At 41.2% G+C, this 25,619-nt stretch overlaps 1 protein-coding gene across 1 annotated transcript in view; it reads left to right on the top strand.

The window, feature by feature from the left end:
* The window catches only part of BMPER (BMP binding endothelial regulator), a 146,939-nt gene that overhangs the window by 14,517 nt on the left and 106,803 nt on the right, over positions 1–25,619 (top strand). Inside the window, exons 3-5 of the mRNA XM_026052326.1 lie at positions 10,772–10,871; positions 23,755–23,837; positions 25,269–25,359. Coding sequence (XP_025908111.1) covers positions 10,772–10,871; positions 23,755–23,837; positions 25,269–25,359 — 274 coding nt within the window. The remainder of the gene's footprint in view (positions 1–10,771; positions 10,872–23,754; positions 23,838–25,268; positions 25,360–25,619) is intronic.

Raw genomic sequence — 25,619 nt, forward strand, 5'->3', positions numbered from 1 at the left:
GAAGGCGCGAAGGGACCACAGGCTGCGAGAAATCTTTTTGAGTTGTCTTTATTCAATGCGTTATCATAGTGAAAATTCATAAGCTTTGGACGCTCCAGGATCTGTTTGTTTGTACATGTGCGAAACAGAAAAAGGGGAATCCGCTCTGCAGAAGCGAGAACGTCCCTGCAGGGTTGAGATTATGCAAAAGCATGTTTTTAACCACTGGATTTTTCAAGCAGAAAGTGGTTGTGCAATATTAGTTGCTTATTTGGGACAGTGAGCTTCGTTCCAGAGTGACATTTAAAAATAAGATGCTTAATTAGCCCGTCCTACGCAGCACAGAGGGCACCGTGCGTGAGCCCGCGTAGCTGTAAAGCTCAGCACAAACCTCCGCCCGCCCGTGGGTGGTTTCATTGACTGCAGTGGCAGTGTCGTGTGGCGAAGGGATCGCTGCTGTGAGCGAGGGCTGCCTCATCTCACCCGACAGCAGCAAGGGCCAGGCCGCAAAATGTGGTCGGAGTCAGCTCCAGCCTTGCGAAAGTGCCTTTGACAGCCTTGCCTTTTCCTTTCCTTGCAGGGACTTTCATATCGCTTTGGCTTAGTCCCTGAGTCAAAATACACTTTTTCTCCCCGAGAGCCGCAGCTTTCAAAAGTCAAAATCTAAACCTAATTTGGCAACGCCATTGATCACAGCAAAGGGGAATTTGTTCCCCCATCCCGTTCTCGCAGCTGTGAAGCTTTGTATCCATCAGGAGCCTGAGTGGATGTGAAACAGAAACACACAGAAATGAGATGTGTCAAATAAAGCGTCATTTGGTTGTAATTCTTTCTGACTAAGTTTTCCTGCGGCCGGAGCCTCCTCCCGTTGGCACCAGCTGCAACACTGGGGTTACCAGCTGCCTCTCTGTGATGCTCCCAGCGCAGAGCAGGAGCGGAGGAGGGAGATCCCGTGGGCTTAGGGAGAGCCTGGGAGCTCTGGCTTCCGGCACAAGTGCTGTCTGAGGTGCCCTTGCTGCCCACAGGCCTTCCCAGGCAGACGGACAAGCTAATGCTGCCTCTTCCCGGAGCAGACTGCAGTGAACGGCCTTCACCTTTATTTCTTTATTTACAACACACAAGACAAGAAAACAAAAGCAGGGTCAGTGCTCAGCCTTGTACTTGCAAGTACATTGAAACAGCAGTGCCTAGAAGCCTGTTGCCTAAACAGAAATAGAATTTTTCTAATAGAAAACAGGCATAGGTTACTTTCTTTTGGGCTACTATTTCTATTTGGTTGCTCTTCCTCGAGCATTTTGGTTCAATTTCAAAACCTGCTTCAATTAAATGAAGAGGGGTTTTGTTTGTTTGCTTGCTTGCTCTCTGGTCCTTCCCAGTTTTAAAGTAGTGCTATTCCTGTGAAACTTCTAGGAGTCCTTTGGATTATGAAGTTGGGATTGACACGGATTTTCCAGACAAAATAACATTAAAAAATAAACGGTGGATTTAAAAATAAAAAAAAAAGGAAGAAAATAAAAGGACGCCCCTCTACCCCCCACCAAGATCCCCTGTTGCTGCTTCTGGCATGCATCACATCTTTGAGGATACAGTATCATGAGAAAACTGTCACTCAGTGATGTATTAGGGTAATATATCATCAGAGCATCGTTTCTTTAGAGGATATGGGCAGTAAAAGACATGATTCTGGCCAGACAGAGCAGCAGGGGACCTTGCTTTTTTTTCTTTCCCTTTCTTTAATCTAGCCCTGTTTTTGTGTTGTACAGAAGTGAATTTCTTCATGGGATATGACTTGTTGCAGAGCAAGTTAGGAGGCCCATTGGGCTTTTTAAACCCTTTAGAAACTACATGGCCTCAAGGGCTGCTTTGTTCAAAGTTTTTAGTACAGGCTCAAGCCCCAAAATGGACCTAAATCTCCAGTGTAAAGGTTGAGTAAGCAGATTTCAGGCAGAGAAAGCAATAAAGAGGTCTCTTAGATACAGTGAGAGGTAGCGTATTGTTTGGATAATGAATTTATAGATTCACATCAAAATATGAGATGATTTTTATAAAAACACAGTTAATGCCTCTTTTTTTAAATAAATGCCAAATGACATTTTCATTTACATAAGTAGAAGAGAAATGACTATCTGTTGGTATTCAGTCTGTAGTAGAAGATGTGGTGGTCTCATCTGGAAATTGAGAATTTTGTCCAGTTTTTGATGCACATTTGAAAGATTTCATGGTTTTGCATTTCTCTTATTGGCAATAAGTCCACAGCGAAATAAGCTGAATACAACCTATTGAACCAGGATGGCAATAGTTTTAAAACAAAAGGGAGCATTGTAAAGCGACTCTTTTGATGAGGCAATCTTTTGATGAAAAACTAATGATAATTTTTGAGACAGGAAAATGTGAGATCATAGACTGATGGAAAATTAGTGCAACTCAACTGATTTTATCAACTATTTTAAACCTTCAGCACAGTCTTCTTTACTCTTTCAGAAATCAGTTTGATAATTTATCAGTGCAAGCTTCAACATTTTTTTAGGCTACAATTTCTCGGGAGTATTTTCACACCAGTGCTACTAAGGAAGCACGTGGTTTTGATATAAGCAAACTCATCTTCCTCAGACCATGGCACTATACTGAGCTCAAATCAGCAGTGCAGCATGCTCCAAAAGCTAATACACCTGGAGAAGCAATAATATTTCATATTCATTTTGCTTAGGCTGTGTAGATCTGGATCTAACTAGGGTAGTGGAAGATTTACTGCCCTCAGTTGCCTTTTCCTTTTCTTTTCTAGGAAATTCTTATCTCCTGTCAGAATTGCATGCATGGATTCTCCCTATCTGCTTCATTCAGGATAACACAGATTAGGTTGGACCAGACTTTCCGCATTATTCCTTTTGCTCACCATGAGTTGCCTGTACTATCCAAAACGTTTGACTAATGGAGCTGGGTGACTGGCAATGTCTAGCAAGAGGCAAATTGCAAGCTAATAGGGAGCCATCACCTCTTCCAGCAGCACAGGTACATGTTGGTGCTGTGAACTTCAAACTGACAGTTTTTTGCTGTCACTGCCATTTTTTTGTCAGACTGCTTATCGCCATCAGATTTAGCTGTCTATTTGGTAAGTAATATGAGTTCTTTTCTTCACAAAAAACATAGCCCATTAATTTTGGGGGCTAAAATGTGAAGGAAAAAGCTGGAAATTTTAAATGCATGCATGTCATGAAATATAGGGGTGTAATCTCTCACAAAAACCCTGACGCATGCCCTTTCCCTGAAACAAATCTTTTTTTTTTTTTTTTAATGTTATATCTTGGTCTACAGTGTGAACTGCAAGGGACTTCTGAAGACCATGCCTGTTATTGTTAGGAGATTGTCATATGCTGTTCTCTTGAAAGGTAAAGAGCTTTAACTTTATAGGGTCAAATTCTAGTCCTAAATCACACTTAAAGGGTGAGGTGGAGGCAGCAGCACTGGGAGCTAAGAGGTCTGGATCCTGTTCTGGCTTTCTCACTGACTTAGTGTGCAATTATGGCCATTTTTTTCTGTCTATGTCTACTTTGATGGTAAGCTCATTGGAGCAGGGGATCTACTCCTAGCACGTGCTTGTGTGATGTCTGGTGTAATGGGACCCTGTTGCCAGCTGCAGTCATAGCAGTTGCCTTAATGCAAACAAATATGAGAGGGAAGTGCTTTCTTTTCACTATGTAGTAGTGCAGCAGGCTGCTGTCAGGGAAAATCAGGACCAAAGCTGGCCACAGAGGTCACTTTTCTCATGCTGGTGAACATCATTAAACACACTGAAAAAAAAAAAAAAAAAAAAAGAGAAAAGGCTATAAAGGGTTGTGAGTGATGTGTCCTGAGTGACTTACATATACCAATGTGTTCCTCACAGTGGTGGCAAATCCCCACTTGTGGTGAAATTTGGTGTCATCTTTCAGCAAGCAAGACTCTTGTTTGAGTTGTGCTTCCCAGGGAGCAGGGATAGCCTTGGCTGAAGGGCTGCAGCGAGCTGAGCTTTAGCCTCATCCCTGCCCGGTGTCAGCGACGGCTGCTGCTTTGAGCAGAGAGGGCAGATGAACTGGAGAGATTATGAGGACAAGGGAGTGAATCAGAGGCTACTGTGTGTGCTCTTTTCAAAAAAAAAAAAAAAAAAGGAAAAGAGGGAAACTTTGTGGACTGAACTGGCATTTTTTATTCATGACGAAATGCTGTCATTTGCACATGTCTAATGCAACTCATGCTGAAATCATAGTCATGTTGTGTGATGGGCAAGGTCCTAATCCTGCAAGTATTTAAGCATCTGTTTGACTTCACTCATGTGAATTGTCCCACTAAAATTAAAGACACATTTAAAACTAATAGGGCGTCTCTCTCGGCATGATGAAGCATATGCATCAATGTTTGTGGCTTGATGTAGGTGAACAAAGAGAACTTTATCATTTTGCAGAAAACAGCCATTGTTTCAAAGGAAAACGTTTTTCTAGCTTGAATTTAAAACTCCATCTAGTGTGCTAAATCATTTTTGTCATTTAACCCGCAAAGTGTGTTTCTGCAAGGAGAAACTTGGGAAACAAGCGGAAACAAGGGAACTGTGACCTTTTTCTTCTTCTTGGTGGTTTGAAGAGCCTTCATATTCGTTGCATATGCAAGTGATGTCTCCTCCCTAAGGCCTAATTGTACAGCTCTTACTCAGGCAGTGGAATACGCACTGGAGACAGCAGTCTCACAGTACTTAGCAGGGCTTGCTTGCTTGCATCAGCTCCACTAATTAAAGTGAAGTTTGTAAATCTGGCCAAAACGGTAAGTTCCAAGCAAGAGTGCCAAAGGAGTAGGGGTAGTATTTTGAGCAAGCGCCTCAGGATTTGTCTAGACCATGAGGTACGCACGTGTCTCAGCCTGTCTTCAAGGTGGAGTTGGCCTGATGTCTTGGTTGCATGCACGTAAGCAAGGCGCCAATGCACATCTGCCCTCCCAAGCTGTGCTAAGGGGCAGAGCATGGATGCCAGCCTTGGCCCGAACCCTTGCTCCCGAGGCCTGGCTGGACTCGGCACAACTTCAGGAACACCGAGGGGAAGCTCTGGCTGTGATGGGTATCTCGGCAAGGAGCCAGCAGCAGGGCTGCGAAACGGGCAGCTCATGGTGCTCAGCGTGCTTTAACTTGAGCTTGAGCCTGCCCTACACCTTGTGCCGGGGAGGTTGCCTAAGTGACTTGAGTGCCTTTGCCTCATTAATTTCGAATGGCTCTTTTTATTTTTTTCCTCCCAGGGTCATATGTGCACACTGGAAAGCTCTATCCCAAATTCCCCAGGGGCAACTTTCACCATCACTTGAAAACTGTTACTCTTCCGTGGGCTGATCCCACAGGGCTTCTCCTTCCAGAGGCAGAGACACTCTGAACTCTGGGAGGAGTTCTGTCAGTCAGTTACTAATGAGCTTAATAGTAGGACTGCGATGAATAATGGTCGAAAATGAGTGTTGTCAGGATTAGCCATTAATGGTAGTTCATATTCCTACTTAACCTGCCCCTATTGCTTTTACAGTTTCTCTCTCTACAGCCTCTGTTTGGTTAAATGAAAATTTAGGCAACATTTTTTCCTATTCCGCATAAATATTTAATATCTTCAGGATACCAGACAAGCAGTGTGACTCTCCTGACAGCATTCTCAACCCATAAAAAAAGAACAGAATTTCCCAGTGGAAATTTTACCACCCCCCCACCCGAGAGCCCACATCTGCAGCATCTTCCTAGCCAGGTCTATCCTGCAGCTGACGGTGAAACATGGGCCTCGGAGCAGTGTTTGCTGAGGCCCTGGCTGATGGGGCCCTTGGGGAACAAAATGGGCTTCTGATTTTTCTCTCCTGCAAGTCAAATCCAGGTTGAGAAGCGCCATCCTCGGAGCGGCTGATGTGCGAGATGGCAGGAGACCAGTGGGGAGCCCTTTAGAAAAGTTGGCTGTGGCTTCCAAGCTGTGGTTTGGCTCATGTCCTCCGTAAGATCTCTGCCAAATATTCAGATTTTTTTTCTATTTTTTTTTAAATTTTTTTATCTCTTTTTTCCTTTCATGTTGGCATTTTACTTAACGGTACCACATGAGTTCAAGATGGTTAGTCTTGATATATTTTGTCACTGCAATGGGCTATTTTGTGTGGAGTTCTTTGATGGAAGGTAAAAATACGAGGTGTGTGTGGAGGATGAACAAATTGTGTTGAGAGAAGGTTATAATAAAGGTAACGTGAAGCAGTAACACCAGTAATAGCTCTGGTTAATGTATCTCTCCTGTACAGGAATTTGACATTGCGCCGTGTTAAAGATGGGAGCTCTGGTTCCCGCTGGAAAAGTGTGGGAGAGGTGAGAAAAGAGGGCAGCAAACAAAATAGTCTGTTTTTTTCCCCAGGCATGCTAAAAAGCAGTCAGACTCAGTGAGGAGCACAGGGAGATTATCTAGCACTTCCCTAAATTTTTCTTTCCAAGGAGTCTGAGATTCCAGCATGAACCCTTTACAGTGTGTCCGCTGGGGAGTTGCGTCAGATGTGGCAGCATCGTTCTGGATCAGTTCAACCTCTTAAAAACTATGTATTTTTCCAACATTAACAAAAAACTTAGCTGAGGGCTTGCGATGTTCTCTCGCTTTCTGTGTGTGTGCCTGAGCACTAAATTAAAAAAAAAAAAAAAAAGAAAAAAAAGTTCCAGATGTGAATCTATAAACCATCTGTTTAAAATAACTATTGTGCAGGACTATAATTAAAAGTTATTTATTATGAATCTTGGGATCCGATTATGGATTTTGACTGACTCCCAGGTTTCTGATTTAGCAAATGTATTTATGAGCCATGTGTCACTTCCCAGTGCCAGAGTGCATGTCCTTTAAACAGAAGGAAAAAATCCCCTACCCTCCCATAACAGTTGGCTTCTGAATGTTGCCGTCTAAGAAGTTCTCTCTTAAGAACAGCAAAAATCAAAGTATCCGAGAGCTTTCAGCAGCTCCTGAGACACTGTTGACAACACAGATGGAGGTTTGGTAATACAGCTCTCCTGCATGCAGCTACTTAACAACTTTTTAAATGTATGGTTGGGACAAGGAATGAAATGTTATGCTTACTGGGGGTAGGAGGGGACGGTTTTGGAAGGAAAGGATTTGCTGTTAAAAGTCCATTTGCTCTTGCTTTGCCTTGTGAAATGGGAGGGAAGGAGACAGCAAAACTGGAACAGACAGATTGACAGTGCATGTTAAAAGCAGTGCTTGAGACTACAGGGTGGAAAAAAAAAAGTTCCTGGTGACAATTGCTCCTTGTTTTATCTTCGTACTTTTACACCCTATGGGCCTAGGAGATCTGCACTGGATAATGCCTGACTGCAATAGACTAAACAATGATTTACCAGCCCTGCTCTATCTGCTCCCATCATATGATTGATCGTGTGGTATTAACCCTTTCCTCCACATCTTCTGGCCTAATTTTCTACAACAGGCAGGGCTTAGATAAAGGAACAGCATTTCCAGAAAGAATTTCAAGATTAAATTCAGTCTTAGAAGAGCCAAGGGGAACCTCACCACACTTGCAGGGAGTTGCACTCATCTGTGTTTAATTCAATAGAGATTCTGGCATTAACACAGTACTGAGAGGGTATGGCTTGACGGTGGCTCTGCTGTGTGTTCGGTGAGCCTTAGGGGCTGCACCTCTGAGCACTGCAGGAAGTCATGCCTAGACCCCGGGAAGAGCAGCTTAGCCACTATTATTAGGCCCCATGTCTCACACGCACAGGGAACAGGCACATCAAGGTCCATCTTTAGGGGCTCATCTATAAGACAATATGGGACATTGACTTTGTAAATCCCACCTCTCATCAAGACTTAGACACTCTAGTCATGATGGCAAAGAATTGCTTCTGTTTAACCAGGACGCACAGACCTGCCCCTGCAGGACTCCTTCAAAGGACAGAGCTGCTTGTACTCTCTTTTCCCATTCTTTTTCTTTTCTTTTTTTTTGTAAGTGTTGCATCTCCTCCCACACACCTTTTTAGCACCATGCTATAGCAACTGGTGCACTCACCTCTGAGACGGAGATCTTCATCCGGTGTCCTTCACCTCCAGGGGCAAATCCAAGATCCATCTCCCACTTTCCGCACAAAAGTTCTCTCGATCAGGACCGGTGGGTTTGGAGGAACAAGCCTTGTGAACAAAGGAACAAGCCCCTCCAGTGGCTGCAGGGCCACTGAGCAGCAAGTAGTTGAAGGTCCGCTGGGGTAAAGGAAGGAAATGTGAGTCTGTAGCCTGCCGCTTGAGATACTCTCCAAGGGGGAGGACTTCAGCTCTAGCCACTGCACTGTGACCCGTTAATATACTTTACATGGAGCAGCTGCTTAATGTAAAACAGCCCTTGGCACTGGGATGTGAACTCCAAAATCTTCACTCCCAGAAGAACTTCCCAGCCACTAGACTACAGAGCCATGCTCAGCTTTGATTTTTCTTTCCTGCTGCTTCCATCCTCACCTGTAATGAAGGTACTGGGACTGAGATTTGGCCACCAGGGTTGCTAGTGATACATAGGGAAGAATAAGACCTGAATTTGGCTCCCTCCCCACTCTTCTGAGTTGGTTCAGTCATTTCTGATTTAAGTGATCAGGGCCAAAGAGAAGATATTTAATCTAAAGCTAGATACCTCTTGTTTGAAAAATATGTGTCAGAGTCATCATTAGGATTATTTTGTACTGCTGACATGGGACAACCAGCTGAGAAATCACCTTCTAGAGAGTCAGCTAATGGCTAGGGAGTATTTGAGGGAAGGAGAGGCAGCCAGTGTTTGGGAGAAATGGAGGAAAAGGCTGCTAAGAAATAGGACTGTCTCTGACATATGCCATAGGAATGCCCTGGTGAATCAGGGAGCAAAAGGAAATAAAGAGCAGTGTTTTACCCTGCCGTCTCCCTGCCGTCTACCACAATGATTTCTTCCTTCAATGAGGAAATCTAATGGGTAGGTGCCCAGTGAGCCTGCCATGGTGGTTCCTACATGGATAGGTTACCATGGAAGGTCACTGTGTGCCACAAAACCCCTTGATGTGTGCCTCAGGTAAATTGTGTTTTCCAAAGGAACACACTACTGGATTTTGCCTTTCCTTCAAACCCATTCCAACATGCAAAAGATTTTTCCAACCATTGTAGGCCAATAGCTATTACTAAGTCTTTCATTAAACCAACTGCCATTGAAATGAATCAGATCTTAGCAGAATCCTTTGAAATGTAGACTTGTGTTTTTGTAGGTTTGGTAAACTTGGTTTTTGCTGCCTTTTAACATGTCTAAATGAGGCTGAAATGAGGCAAAGTCAGGGGCACTATGTTCACATAAAGGAAATCAGAATTTCATCCAGAGCTCTAAAAAGAAGTTGTTGAGCCAGTTTCACTGCTATACTCTGGCTTCTTTGTGCCAATCCAGAACTTCAGAACTGTCATAAATTCAGCTTAACTAGCCAGTAAAATTGCATTTATGGTTGCTTTGCAATGCTGGAATGACGAAAAGCAGCCAGCACGTATATCAGTAACTAGCAGTGGCCTGTCTTTTTACAGTAGTCATTTGTGTCATTGCAGCTGCAGTTTAGCTGAGAACTTTAGGGCACGATCCTCATTTACTGATTTCACACTGACTCGGCTAGAGTTATTCCTCATTTATGCTGATAAGATTGAAGTGCCTTTATCAGATCAGGCAGTGACTTTGAAAAAAAAATAAACCTCTGATTTTAGACAAAGAGCCTGGAGTATAATAAAAGCTGTGTATTATCCTTCACAGGCACCTTGAATAAGGCCACAGGGAGCAAAACAAAAAGACTGAGAAGCATGGTTTCTTTTCCTTTAGTTTTTACATTTCTCTCTCCCTTTGATTTTTTTAGTCTCTAATTAAGTCATAAGACTGGATGAGGTGGGGGCTTACATCTAGTAAATGGCCACCTGTGTCACTTAATGAACTTAGCTACTAATTATAGGTGGAGCTCACTTCAGAGGGCTACTTTCAGTCAGGAATTTCAAGCACCAAAATTTTACTTAAAAAAAAAAAAGTATTTGTTTTCTTCTCTGTACAAAGATAGGGTTAACATTTAACATTAACATTTGACATCACAGGGGAATGTCAGGCTATAAATGAAATATTTCTTCTGTCCATTTTTGCACTCCTGTATTGACATTCCTTAATAGGATCAGGGCGGTCTTTCGCCTTGATAGTTGTTGGCTTTCTGCCACTGCAAGATGATACTATAATGTACAAAAACTCTACCTATTTGTATTGTTTTGCAGATACTGAGCATTCTGGGGACAAAGAGGTGAATTAGAGTTGTTTCTTCTGAGGGACCTCTGCAAAGTTAGGTAGCCAGAATGGTTTTCTGCACTGCAGGAGGGTCCTGTTTTCTTTGAGATTGTTGCCTCTTCCTTTGCTCTCTGCTCTTCACCACTATGAGAAGCGATTTCTAAACTGTGGTTCAGGAGGTAACACCTCAAGACACTGAGGATGTTTTAACAAGCATATCAATGTAACTAGCTTTCCATATAAGTGGATTTCTGCAATGGAACATATTTGCTGTGCTGTTATATGTGGTGGTCTACCATTTAAATATCATTTATTTGGACTCCTGCATAATTTAGGGACTGTCCTCTACTATATTCGTCCAAGGGGAGAAAATTGTTTTGAATCACAAGGACCTCTTCTCAAGCTAGAGAGCAGCTTGCTAGCCTCACATTTTATTTATAGGATTGCAAGAAACTGAGATGTGGATTTGGTTTACTTAGAATAGCTCTTGTCTATTCCTTTTTTTTTGCAGAATAAGGAAGTGACATGCAGAAGAGAGAAGTGCCCAGTGCTTTCCAAGGACTGTGCTCTCGTCATTAAGCAGAGAGGAGCTTGCTGTGAGCGTTGCAAAGGTGCAGTTCCTTTCCTGTAGTTTCTCCCTTTTTAAAATGATGTCAGTTCTCTCTAGCAAGTTTATTTTGGAGGCAGAGTTAGAGATTTCAACAACTAAGACTTGGCTGTCTCCACAGTCTTCAAAAAGACAGCAATTACAATTAAAATTATGTTTTCCCAAAATTGATGGACATGCATAAAATGACACATCCACCCTGTAATTATTAGCTTTTGAGCAATCTCAATCCTTTAGAAATATATATATTTATTCTGCTTCAGTGATATTTTGGTAGACTTTTGAATGATATCTCTTGTTCAAAGTTTATCTACTATGAATATTTTACACAGAATCACAGAATGATTGGTTGGAAGGGACCTCTAGAGATCATCCAGTCCAACCTTCCTGCTCCAGCAGGGACACCCAGAGCACGGGGCACAGGGCGGCATCCAGGTGGGTTTGGAAGACCTCCAGAGAAGGAGACTCCACAACCTCCCTGGGCAGCCTGTTCCACTGCTCTGTCACCCTCACAGTGAAGAAGTTCCTCCTCACCTGGAGATGGAACTGACTGTGTTTCAACTTGCACTCATTACCCCTTGTCCTGCCATTGACTACCATTTTTGTCCAAATCAGTTTGACAGTAGTAACTGGTCATTAAGATTCTTCAGTTGTTAGACAAAATAGAAATAATATTTTCTATTAATAGAGGGCATGGTTATCATTTGTGACTATTTTTCTTCTTCTCATTTTAAAAACAAACAAATAAATAATTATCCATTCTACTGAATCATTTCTGATTCAAATACTAATGTATTAGTTTTTTTCTTAAATCCAAAATGGGCAATGATCTGAACACTATAGATTTATTAGTTGACTAACAACGTATCTTCTAAATTCTTTAGAACTCTTTAGAATTTTGAGTTAATTATAATTAAAAAATGAATTGTGTAAACATGCCTATTATGTAATTGCCATGTTTATCCATATGAGAAATAAGCAAGTTGATTAAGTTGAAAGCAAGTCCATTTATACTCACACGGTAAATAATAAGCTATCAAGCACTGTAATTTTGCTGAGAAATTACTGACATAGCCAGTTAAGTGGAGAATGTCAAATTCAGAAAACTTTCTTTTTATTTTATTTTATTTTTCCTGTGTTTTAATTTAACTATTGGCAATATAATGAGAAGGAGATAAGGTTGGATGAATTGTTGGGAAATACAAACATTTATTGCCCTCTCAAAGGAAACACAAGTGCAAGAAAATAGATTGCACTGAAATTCAGATGAGAGAGACATGATGGAAGTGCGATGGCTGCAGAGATGTGTTATCTGGTCTACTCATGTTTTACTTCTGTGGAGCAACTTGAGAATAGGCTTGGCAAGCCCAAAGACAAAGCCTTATCTAGAAGGCTGACACACACACAAAAAAAGAGACAATGCAAGGAATATCTGTAGTAAGTATGAATCTGTAGTTACAGCTTTCACGTAAATTAAATATAATTTATTCTATTTGTCAAATTCTGTATAGCATCGGCTTTATAGTAAAGGATTCCTAAGCATTAGTGTGATTAGGTTGAAGGTTGAGTCTCCATTTTCATAAAGGGCATATTAGCTGCCTGAAAATTTTAAATGTATTTTAAATGTAAAATTTTAAATGTATTTTATATGTACACACATGCATACAGAATGATGATTCTACATGGATGGAAAATTAATGCTTTAAAAGCGGGGGTACACAAATCAGGCTTTAAGGGCTACCATCAGCTTGATTCAAACTCCTTCTAAGGCTTTCAGATAATTCTGAATTGTGGTAAGCATCTTCAGAAAGTTATTAATAGGCCTGGGTCTGAGATCCACAGATCTGTATCCCTGACATCTTTAACAGGAAAATTAATAGAAAGTATTAAAAACAGAATTAGGGAACACGTGGATTATTGTGATATACTGGGGAAGAACTATGTCTTACCAGAGTCCTTAAAATGTTAATAAGTATATTGACAGATATCCAGCTGATGTTATCCTGGATTTCTAATAGGCATCAACAAGGTCCTGTGCCAAAAACTCCCAAAGAAACTAAGCAGCCTTGAGTTTATAGAGAAACTCTTCTCATCGGTGAATAACTAACAGAAGGTAGAGATGAATGGTTAATGAATGGTTATGTTTTTAATATAGAAAGTTAATCAGCGGATTCTTGCAAGGATGTTTACTTGTTAGCTTACTCAGAAGTGATCTAGAAAAGGGATCAAGAGTGATGCAAAGTTTGCTGGTAATGACCTCTTTAGGGTATTAAAACAAGAGGATTGTGAAGAGTTGCAGAATGTTCTTATGACACTGAATAGCTGCTGATAAAATAGCAAATTAGTGTAGATGCACAGGACAAAACAGTCCTAAACTTTTGAATAAAATGTTGGGCTTTGAGTTGATGATTATCAGTTCACAACTCATTTCCAATGCAGTAACAATTCTGTGGCTCAGCACTCAGTGGGTCCCAAAAGTGAAAAACAAATGTTGGAATTTTTAGGAAAGGAGAAGAGCACAGAGTAAAACTCCTCAACTCTACTGTATCTCTGTGCAGCACCTCAGATATACTGCCTATAGTTCTGCTTTCTCCCTCTCTGGAAGCTAATAGAGAGAGAAGAGCGGTAAGAATGATAGAGAAATGGCATAACTTCCCTTCAAGAAATACCCTTGACTCATCAGTTGAAAAGGATATTCTAGACATTTATAAAATGATGAATTACCTGGATGAGGAAATGATTGTTCAACTTCTCCTTCAGAATAATAGCTAGGTCCCATGATTCAAAAAGAGCAGGTGGCAGGTTCAGCAAACCTGTATCAGTAAAAGATACACCTTATGATATAGGCTTAAACTTATGCTTAAACATAGACTTGGGAAGCAAGGTCAGCTTTAAACTTCAGCATTGTCAGGCATTTAGAGCTTAATTTTGCCAAGAAAATGCTAAATTTCTGAATATATGTTTCTGCTATCTCTAAAAGGTAAAGCTAAATATGGTATAATTACAGCAGCCCCTAAATCACACATTGTCACCAGGCTATTCTAGAGACATGGGAAGAGCCTTCATCTCACAGGGAATCTGATTTTTTTTCCTGATGCCTTGTATATTGTGGAAACTGCTGTTCTGTGCAGAAGTCATCTGTGTACAGTTACAGGACTACAATCTTATTGGGATCATGTTGATGAGGTGGGGTAGCCCACATTACTGAAGTGTTGCAATGGATGGACACAGGCTCCTTAGGAAGGACAGGACAGGAAAGTGAGTATTTGGAGTTACCCTTTACATGAGAGAGCAATGAGATCAGGGAGCTCTGCCCTGGGGTCAGTTGAGAACTTGTGCATCAGGATTGGAAGCTTCATTTTTGCAGTGACTTAAGCAATCTGGAAGGTTTCTGGAGAGAGTTCACTGATGATCTACTGCTTAACAAGAAGTGATCAAGAAGCCAATGAGGGGAGATTGGACCTCTTCCCTAAAAACAAGCAAGAACTGGTTGGGGATATTGGGAGCAGCCGTGGCTCTCTCCAAGACATCTGGTTGACACTGTGCTCCAAGCTTCCAGAATGGTCTATCCCAACAGGAAATGAGTGGGCAGGAGGCCTACACGGAGGAACAAGGGGCTCCTGACATAAAAAGGAAGTGTGCAAGAGGTATAAGTGGGGACAAACAACGCAGGAGGAGTATAGATACACTGTCTGAGCATGCGAGAATGGGATTAGGAGAAGTGAAACACCATTAATCAACCTGAAGTTTTCTGTGGTGAGACAACTGGCTTGGTGGGTGAGGCGGGGAGCAGTGGATTTTGTCGACCTTTACTTCAGTAAGGCTTTTGACACTCTCTCCTATAACATCCTCATAGGCAAGCTGATGGAGTGGGGCTAAGAGGTGGACAGTGAGATGGATCGAAAGCTGCGTGAATAGCCAGACTCAGATGGCTATGATCAGAGGCATGAAGTCCATCCGGAAGTGGGGTACTGGTAGTGTCCCCCAGGGGTCAAGACCAGTGCCAAAACCATTTAACATCTTCAGTAACAACCTGGATATTGGAACCAAATGCACTCTCAGGAAGTCTGGAAATGATACAAAACACAAGGAGTGGCTGATACATTAGGCAATTGTGATGCTTTTCAGAAGAATCTGGAAAAATGGGCAGGGAAGAACCTCATCAGATTCAATAAAGAGAAGTACAAAGACCTGCACCTGGGGAAGAATAACCTCATTCATCAGTGCAGGCTGGGAACCAACCAGTTTAAGAGCAGGTTTCCAGAGAAGGACGTGAAGGTCTGGTGGGCAAGTTGAACATTGTGCACTTGGACCAAAGGCCAACTGTATCCTGGGCTGCATTAGGAAGACAGTTGCGAGCAGGTTGAGATACTGTCTCTTCCCCTCTACTCAACTCTGGTGAGACTGTATCTAGAGTTCTGCGTTCAGGTCTGGGCTTCCCATCAAAAGAAAGACATGGGATACTGAAGCAAGTGCAGTGAAGGACCTTCCAGATAATTACGGGACTGGAGCATCTCTCATAGGAGCAGAGGCTGAGTTGAGACTCTTTAGCTTGGAGGAGCAAAGGCTCAAGGGGTCTTGTCAACGAGCTAAAATATCTAATGGTACAGTATAAAGAAGATGGAGACAGACTCTTCTTCCTGGAGCCCACTGACAGGACAGGAGACACTGTCACAAATGGAAACAAAGGAAATTCATCTTAATGCAAGAAAATGCTTTTTTTACTGTGTGGGTGCACTAGACCAGGTTGCCCAGGGAGATTTTTGGAGTCTCCGTCTGAGGAAATATGCAAAACCCAACTGGACAACCTGCTCTAGATGACCCTGCTTGAACAAGGGAAGTGGAGTCCCTTCCAACACCATCCATTCTGTGATTCTATGAAAACCCCAAATGAGTGTCTTGTGGGAAGGATTTGGGGATCAAAGTCGGGAAGTGCCAATGCAAGGCAGATGTAGGCAGCTATGCACCAGTTCAGCTCCCTTTGCTGTCCTAGCAGTTCTCCGGCATGTTCAGTGCAGAATTCAGCTGCAGCTGAGACTTGGCCCTGCAATGTTTGTTCTCAGTTACTATTTTGTCCAGCTGCCAGAATGGCCATAGGGAACACAAGCAGGAAAAAGGAAACAGTGGTTTTTGCTAGTTATATTTCATCTAAACCTGAACAAAATATTATGAAGAAAAGACACCACAATCTGATGGATTTTTTTCTTGGCCTAATTCCCAAGCACTGAAAAGGCTTAATCAGGCCATAAGGGCTATGGCAAACTCTCTTTGATAATGTCAAGTCTTCCTACCTTGTGAAGAAACAAATGAATGGCTGCTGTCACTTGAGTACAGCAGGAGGAGGAGAACATCAACACCAAAGGGTACGTTTCCAGAGCTGGCTTGTGTATGAAGAAAACCACCACTCTGAGTGGGCTGTGACATTGCTGCCAGGATACTTTATTATAAGGAAGGCATGATGACCAGCTGTGCAGGTCCAATATGACATAAAGCACTTTGAAGTAAGACATTCTGTGTGCCTACAACAGTGCATCCTACCAAGCTGTCTTGTTCAGAGTGTTACATACAGGACAACTTGGGTTGTCTGCAGGAAGTTTTCCTGTAAATGGTTACAGTAATGGAACATATGTCCACTGCTCCTGTTTGGGCATTCACATGCTACCTAAATGACTTTCAGCACTTCTTTCCCTCCACCCCACCTTCCCTTTTCATTATAAATGGAAAGGTAAAGAAGAGCTTTTGCAACCGGAAATGAAAAACAGAATAATATTCATTGTGATGGAAACATTGTGTTATCCCTTTCATATAAAGAGATTTTGCTCTACTTAATATTTTAAACCCCCATAGAAATAACATGTTTTAACAGTATTCCTTACCTTAAGCATATAGGACCTTCTGTAGTAAGGCACTCTTTTTACTTTTTCTTTTTTTTGTTCTGCGTTTGTGCGAAGTCTGGAACAGACAAATGTGGACCCATGGTTATGGCTCCCTGCTGCAGGGAAAGTGCAAAAAATAAGCATAATGGTGAGGACTTTCTATGAGACTATTCTGACAGATGCTTTTTATGTTTTATAAAATGTATACCATTCATTCTAAAAGAATTAAAAAATTAAGCCCTCTTATTACTTTAGCATAGGAAAAGTATGCCACTTTTCATCTCTCATTATATTTAATATGTTTAATGAAAACATATGAGATCACTGAGATTATAGAAATAGATTTGGCAGCATTTTCTTACTTAGTTGGATGGAGACATGCCACTCAGATATAGAGCTCTCTACACCTCTAATAATAAGTTATTCCTCTCTGAAGAGGTGACATTACTGGCTCAAGGTTATAAAAAGTGGGGTACTTGTCACAGCAAGTATGATTTGCAATCATATGCAGTTTCCCACGTGCAGTTTTGCTTTTTGTGTGCTTATAAACTTTCGAGAGTTACATTTTTGTTTGCTTTTAGTTAATGAACTTACAGGTTTATAAGCTCTGCTCTATTGTGAGGAAAATCCTAGAGTTTCCCAGAAAAGGGAACCAGAGCATCAGCAGGACTAGTTCCCCTGCATATTGGATGTCCAAAGCGGTCAGAGTTAATTGTGCATTTCTTGGGAAGGATATCAAATATTATGCTAGAGGACTGCAGCCAATTTCAACTATTAGGGCTGGCTTGCAGAGGAAGTCAGAGGGAGGTTACGAGTTTATCAGTGCTCGGGCTGATCTCCCAGCACGCTGCAGAGCTGCATGCTTGGCGCTCTGCTTGGACCGCTTTGCGTGGGGCACTGAGGGGGCACCATCATTGTAACTTGCAGCACATCTTTGGGTATCCAAGGGCCGTGAGACCTAATGTGCGTGGAGGGATGGGAAGGCAATTGCATATTTTTCTAATAAAATCTGTTTCACCTTCATCTGAATAATATAGTCCTGGCCTCTGTCAGAGACAGGTTGTGGGAAGAAAGGAGGAAATCAAGTCTAACTTTTTGTTTGACCTTTTCTCCCTGCCGCTCAGTAATGTGCTCCAGCTCTGAACCAGGAGACCCTCTCTTTGAGACTGGGTGTTATGTTCATTTAGACAATCGCTTAGTTAGTAGCTCCCTATTTCCGATAAAGATAAGGATTTTGAATCCGTGACATGTAGCCACTAAGGGCAGTATCATCAGTTCATGGTATCAGTTTTGATCACAACTGCTTATACTTAAGTGTCCCTCTCTGACCACTACCTATATTTCACACACCTTCAATATCTGGTGTATACTGTCTACAACTGGCATATTCTATTGTGCTTCAAATTTTAGATTCCCTTGACTACTTCCCTTCTCTTACCTTCAATACTATGATTCTCCGTTTGTGTGAGAAGCTTTCAGGAACTGTCATGTCATGTTGCCCTGAATATTTGTGCAGCCAAACATCAGTTACCCAGACTTCTGCGATCACACAGAAGTTCTTCCCACTCTTACATTAGAAAACAACATGAGACATTTGTGGTAATATGCAGATGTACTGACAGCTTGTGCATGGACATTGTGTCCAGTAAAAGGAAATTGAAGACCAAGATGGAGGTCTTGCCAAATAGCTTTCATGTGTTACATTTGCCTGGAACCACAGAATAAACAAGTTCAGTACATATATGACTGGAATAAGAAGTTCTTTTACTGTTTAGCTCTGAAGCTGGAAGAGGCACTGACATTATTGCAAATGATTTTGCTTCTGTGAGGAGATCGGGTATGATGGCAAGTAGTTGTGTCACCAAGCAACATCAGTCAAACATCCCTCACATCCATGAGAGGTCACAGCTCTCCAATTGCTCATCTTGGCAAGCACTCCAGGTGTCAGATCAGAAATTAATAGCAACTCTAGCTACATATATTTTAGCATTGCAGAGTTCTTATGGATCTGCCAGTTATTATATATGTATATAAGTGAGGTGGAAATTTATTTTGGGGAGATTGCAGGGGGCAAGAAGGAACCACTGGGAGGAGACAGTGTCTTGGTGACTGCTGCTGTTTGTTCCATGAACATACACTGAAAACTGTCATATGCCACAAATGCTGCAGTCTAAGCATAGCCCACTCCCAAGACTTTGATTTACTTTAATGTGCTGTACGCTTTAATGTGCTGTACACACATTGCATGGCCTTTGCACTTCACACACTCACATCCCTCGGGTGATGGAATTGCAGTGGCACAGCTGCAAGTAGGTTTGATTGCACTTATATACGGAGAAGAAGCTGGATTTCAACCTTTTACAGGTAGTCTTGGCATGGACAGTCCTTGGCCCATGCCAAGGCCCACACAAATGTATATATATATATATTTATCCTTCTGCATTGACAAAGGAAGAGCTGGGTTACCTGACATGAAAATTATACAAAAGTTGAATTGCATCTATGGAACTTTAATTTATTGGGAACTGTCAATGACTCTACTATTGCTAAGATATTTGGAAATATATTTAATAATAGGTGTGTAAGTGATTCACAGTTCTTTTCTTTTGGCCAACAGATTTAATGTCGGGGAAATACTGCAGAATTTGCAAGTTGCTTTTTTTGTTTTGTTTTGTTTTGTTTTCTTTCTTTTTGGCTAGAACTGGTATTTAGTGTTAACATGCCTGGATTCCTCCCTGAGGATTAATTTATCAAATACTAAATAAAACATGTCTTATGACTGTTTTCTTTTTCCTGATGTCTAGTTTCCATGCCAAGAGAGAGGTTCCTTTTTAAATAGAAAGTGGAGGGAAAGCAAGAGAAAGACAAATAGGAGAAAAAAGATGCTGAAGAAATGAGGGATGGGGAGCCAGTCTATTGTGCGCCAATCTATTACTTTCTCTTGGGAGAATACGGAAATGACTTGTCTATAAAATTCTCATTAGCCTAAAATAAGCAAAAATTTCTTCTGGAATCTTATTAGGTAATGTCAAGTTGAGTAATAAAGGCTTGTTTTTAAGGAACTCCTGAGGACGTTGGTTGAGCTTTAGCACTATTAAACTGTCTTTTTCAGTCAGTTTTCCCCTTTTCATGATATTGCTCTGTGCTGGGGTGTCTGGGAAAAAAAATAAAAGTTCATTTAAAAATATTCCTGCTTTTACAGTGACAAATGACTTCCGGATTGTCAGGTTGCCTACATGCCAATAACTAAATCTGCTATAATTTGCATCTATTGTTATTTCTGTCCAAGTCTGTGTAAGGATGCTTATTTTGGAATTAAATTGCTCGTTTTCAAATTAAATCCACTAGAAGTTGGTTTATGCTGTTTGAAACTAGAGTGCTCAAATAAAGTATGCACAGCATTGAATTAAAAGAGCTAAATCAGTAAATTAGAAGTGATATAACAATTTTACCTTCATTTGTTGTGCAAGAATGATTCAAGTCTGGAGGATCATTTTGCCTTTATGAGGTGGCCAGAAGTTAATGAGCAGTTTCCACTGTATATACAATAACTGACCAACTTCAAAGTATTCAGTGGTTTGGTTTGATTCAGATAAATGACTTTAAGCTTGCATGTTTATCCAGGACTTATCTGAACTATTTGGGTTGAGGTAGATTATAGGAACAAAACCTACAACTAACTGAAAGTTAATATTTTACGTTAATAAATCACCAGCTATCCTTAAAGACAGAAGCAGGAAGGCCTAAAAAATTAGGCACACTCCTTAGCTGATATGAATCAAGCTAGCTCTATTAAAACTAATTTTATATAACCTTGATATTTAACCTCTTTCTGTATATGAAATCCTGAAGATTTTCATGATGGGTGTATATCGTGGAATCAAGTTTGCCTGCTAATGTTAGACTGACTTACTGCTGTTACCTTTCTTGAACTCCTTAGAAAAACTGTTTGGGAGATTGACCGCCCATCTAGCTTTTTCCTTTATGCTTTAAGTAGGTATTCAGGCAGAAATTAGTACTTCGCATTTATATATTTAACTGATTGTGCTAAGCTCTGATCTTTCTTAATTTATTGTTTTCCCCTGCTCCCCCTTTCCAATGGCAGATATAGACACTAAGTTTACTGCTATCTCTAAAGGGAACTAAAATGTTTTTTTGGAACACGAAGTCTGTTCGGCCATAGTCCATTGTAGAAACAGGCAGCAGGGCCTTTGATAATGGACATGCGATATACAGTGAGCGCTACTTTACAAGACAGGCATGGTGGACCTTTAACCATGGACTCCTTAGAAAAGCCTGACCAGGCAAGCACGCTAAAGCAGGAGGGCTTCTCTCGGCTTGGTTTAGGTGAGGCCCATGAACTTCCACACTATGATTAGGTGGCTTAGGAAAGACCTGATCTATGTTTAAAAGTGTCAGCTGAGAGATTTATGCATTAAAAGTGAGGTTCAGAAAAACTGGCTGGTACGTGGGCTTTGTTTTCATTTTGAAGAATGAGTTGTGGGTGTAGCTTTGGGGTGCTCAAAGGGCAGGCAGAACAGCAGGGCACATCTTTGGTCAAGGACAGGTTAAAGTATCACCCAGAGGTTGGAAAAGCATTTGCTTTCTTGCCTTCTCTTGAATCTGTTGGGCACTCAGTCCTTCCCCAGCTCTGGCCAAGCCTGTCCGTATTATTGGCTCAATCTCCCCTTCCTTCGCACTGTTCTCAGCTGAGCATCTTCTGACATCCAGCTCCATAACACCTCAAACGGTGCTTGTATGATCATGCTCCTGTTCCCTTACTCTGCCTATTGGCCTGTGCCAATGCTCTGGAAAGGTATTTCTATCTTGCAGTCTTCTGCAGACTTTCCCACCCTGGTTTTTATATATTGAACTTTTGTTGTCCACAGCATCTCCTTGACATAGTTTCTCCTGTTGCGCTGTCCCCCAGTGCTGACAGCACCAGGGCTTGCAGGCAGGTAGAAATTAGCTACCCCTTGCATGGTGAGATCCTAACTGTGGTGACAATGGACAGTGCTGTGGGCACAAGGATTTCATAGTGCAGCTTGGGTGCGTGCATCAAGTGACAGTGAGGTGGCTGCATGGCTGCACTGCCTTTGTGCTTTCTCAATGAGGCTAATCCTTGTACTGAAAATTTCAGTCCAAAATGCACATCTGTACATGAAGATTCGCCTGGGGCTCATTAGCTTTCTTACAGAGAAAATCCTTCAAATTAAAGCACACAATTGATGGGTAAATATGTAAGGTATTTCATAGCCAATACCAGTTTCCAGTGGGAGCCTTGATTCTTGCAAGGTGCTGAAGACTTCAGACCTCTCCAGTAAAACACTGGATGCATGTGTATTTAACAGCACAGGTGATTGTTCTGCTTTGAGTGCTCAAAAGTTAAGCAGATGCTGCACATTGCTTTCAGACTGGGACCAGAGTCCCCGCATGACCTGACTTCTGCAACCTGAGCAAGCGGAAAGTCTTTGAACAGGCTGCTGTTTTGTCGGGGCTTGCAGTTTGCAGAAAGGGAGACTCTGCTATGAGATTATCTCAGTATTTTTCAGAACAGGACTTTAAAATGCTTAAGAGGAATCAAGGTCCTCGGGTTGCTTTCTTGAAATGTTAGTCTGTGTGCATAAGAGCTCACACAAAATGTTATTAACATAGTGAGAATCTAAGCACTTTTTTAATGTTCATAACCCCATCATAGCTTTGCTACTTGAAAAAAAGTGAAGTTCAGATGTGTACTTTGCATCTTTGAATCTCTGTCAAAGATTAAATTATCATAACCAGCTCTTATACTACCGAGCAACTATTTTTAAAACATATCTATTTCTGCTTAGGTAAGTGAAACTGCCTAAGCATCTGCAGGACCCTCTTGTATTGCTATTGCTCTTTACTTGACCTGGAAAAAAATCTGAATATTGCAAATACTGAAGCAAAGTCTTCATTTCTTTTTAAGCTCTTAACAAATGCAGTTAATAAATTTGTAAATGCTCTTCATGCACCAGGTTCCCATTACATTTGGGGTATAATACAAAATGATTTTGTTGCAGTTTCCTCAGTAGTTCAGAGCTGTGACAGGCAAGGTATCTTTTCTGTTGGTGTTGCAGATTTACTTGTGCAGTACTTAAAACTTGCAATATATGAACTTCTTAAAAAAGTCAGTATACTCAGAAGGGTACAAAATGTATCCAAAAGCAATTCAGAACAAGGCACCCTGAACACCAAAGAGTGGCTGTTAGAGTAGCTGCTAAGGTAGGGTTTGGAAAGAACATGGTTCTTTGGCATGTGATTGATTTTACAATTTTGTGGTCTGACTGGATGTAGATGACTCTGTCATTCAAAATCTCTGGCAGGTCTCCTGTTGATTCCATGGGCTCTTGGATCAAGCCCATTTTGAGTAAAATAGACTAGGAAAAAATCCTAAGAAGCAGTAAATGGAAAATGGGCATTTTTCCCACAGAATATATTGCTTTAAAAATTTTTGGTCAGAAACATTTTGGCTTTCCACAGAACTAATAGTTTTAGTTTTAATTGAAACAATTTTGCATTAATAAGCAAACTCTTTCTAAACAAGTGTTTTTATTTTGTGTCTTCTACTTTTGCTTTTCTGGTGAGGTATTTAATTTCTTTCCTGGTGCTCCCTTTTGGCTCTCCCTTCTGCAAAAATTTACGGAAAAAAAAAAAAAAAAAAAAAAAAAAANAAAAAAAAAAAAAAGCAAAAAAAAGTGGGAAGGAAACTTGTAGGAACAGCTTATAAAAACGTGAAATTACTTTTTTTTTCTACCAAAATACTTGGATGAAACTTCATTTAACAAAGGAAAAAGCCTGCATTTGAGGAATGTATTTCAGCTCTAGTGCTGATCGTGTGCTTGGATGAATCAACCTTTCCTATTTTCTGGTAACAAAGTTATTGCCTTAACACATAAAGAAGCATAAAGCTAAGCACCCAAATGCAGCATGCCTGAGGGATGCTCTTCTACAAGACTGACTTGCTTCTGCCTGTCTGTCTCTCTGTAGATTGCAGTTTTGAGGGAATAACGTACAACAGCTCGATGAAGTGGCACCTCCCGACCAATCCCTGTATTACCTATCAGTGCCAGGTAAGGATGTTGTAAGTGCCACAGAAATGGAATCATGAGCTTTTCCTCTGAAATTCTGAGCATATTTTACCCAGACCAAATAACCTTAAACATTTTATGTCTACAACACATAGGAGCTTTGCATTTAAAGCAGCTTAAACCTCTTCAGATGTGGCTGGCTATTACCAGACATTCAGAAAGACAGGTTTTATGTGCCTTGAGTACTGCCATACCCAAACATTTGCAAAGGACTAGTGCAGAGTAGAGTCATTTCCTGCTACCCTGACCTTGGAAATAATTCCACTTTTTTTCTCAGCATGCTAGACCTTTCATGACATGCAAATTATTATTTTAGTTGTTAGACTTTTTTTGTATGTATTTGTGCATGGATTTTACATGGGACACTCCTTAAGAGAAACCCACAAGCAAACAACTTCTTTTCCTGTGCTCCTTCCCTGTTAACAAAGTGGATCAGGATTTTTTGCTAGCCTACCTATCTGCAGCCATGCCATTTACAGGCCCAAAGTATTTGTAAGCAAACAAACGCCAATCAAGCACCTTCTAAGAATCACTTCTATTAGAAACAGGGGAGTTGTTTGAGTTTAAAGAGCTTCTACAAATAGGGGAAAATGGCTCTGAAATGGATTTCCTTTTCTGTGATAGTTCTCTATGCAATGCACTCACATTTTTAAAGACAAGATTAGAGTTAAATTGTAGCAGAAGTACTCTGTATCCTTGCACTTAATAGAAATATAAGTAAAGCTTGAATACTCTGATTGCTGCTAGCTACCTAAAAGTTGCATTTCTTTACTGCCTGTTTTGGTGTCCAAATGCAAACCTGTTTACCCTAAATGCGCACATTTAAGCAAACAGGTTTTCCCTGCCTCCAGATGCAAAGGTGCAAGGAGCAAAAGAAGCCCTTTGTGCCCAAGTCCTCACATTCAGACTTGTTCAGGAGGACTTCTTGAACAAGAAGTACAGGAAATGTTAATTTGCTAATACTTATCAGGAGCAGCATCAAAGATAAGAGGCTCCCCTATACAGAACAAGATGTTTTTATCTCCTTTCTCAGTCTTTTTCCTCCAAGGGGAGAGGGAAAAGATTGCTTTGTGTTTGGTCTGTTTCCACCAAAGCTGCATGGCAGATTACTAAGGCTAAGGATCCCTGATAAAGCAGGATTCCTTTTCCTAACAAAATGCTTGTTTTCTTACCTGATGCATTTGAAGAGAAATCCTGTGTCTGGAGTCAGAGAGACTCAAGTGGATCTTCTAACTGTGGATTAACCTGAATCCTGATACAAGGCAGTAGCAACTGCTTGGAGAAAAGAGGCTTTGAAACCTAGTGCTCCACAGCATGTGCCGTGCTATAATTGTGCCTCTCTCATAATTGTGGATTTCTGCTTCTGAAAGCAGCCACAACAGTAACAAACATGCCTGATCTGCTCTTTTTCAGGAAGGAGTGATAATAGAGTCAGAGGTACAGTGTGTTGTTCATTGCAAAAACCCTTCCAAGCTCGCAGGAATGTGTTGCCCTGTGTGTCCAGGTAAGATTTCATGGGAGGAAATCCTGGCTGCTCCATGTCAACTGTATCAACAGTATTTCTAATGATAACCCTCATTTCCTGAGAGGTTGCAACTAACTCCACTATCTAATTCCACCTGCCAAGTTATTGCAGTGCAGGCCAGTGGCACATAATGTACTGAATGTCCTAACAGAGTGAGCTTTTCAGTAGAGGATATACAGAGTGGGGATGCATGGCAGAAACATTCAAAGTAACTGGCTGTGGAAGTAGTATCTTTTATT

The sequence above is a fragment of the Nothoprocta perdicaria genome, unplaced genomic scaffold (genome assembly GCF_003342845.1).
Source record: "Nothoprocta perdicaria isolate Ctin4 unplaced genomic scaffold, notPer1 scaffold_87, whole genome shotgun sequence".
NCBI classification, from domain to species: Eukaryota; Metazoa; Chordata; class Aves; order Tinamiformes; family Tinamidae; genus Nothoprocta; species Nothoprocta perdicaria.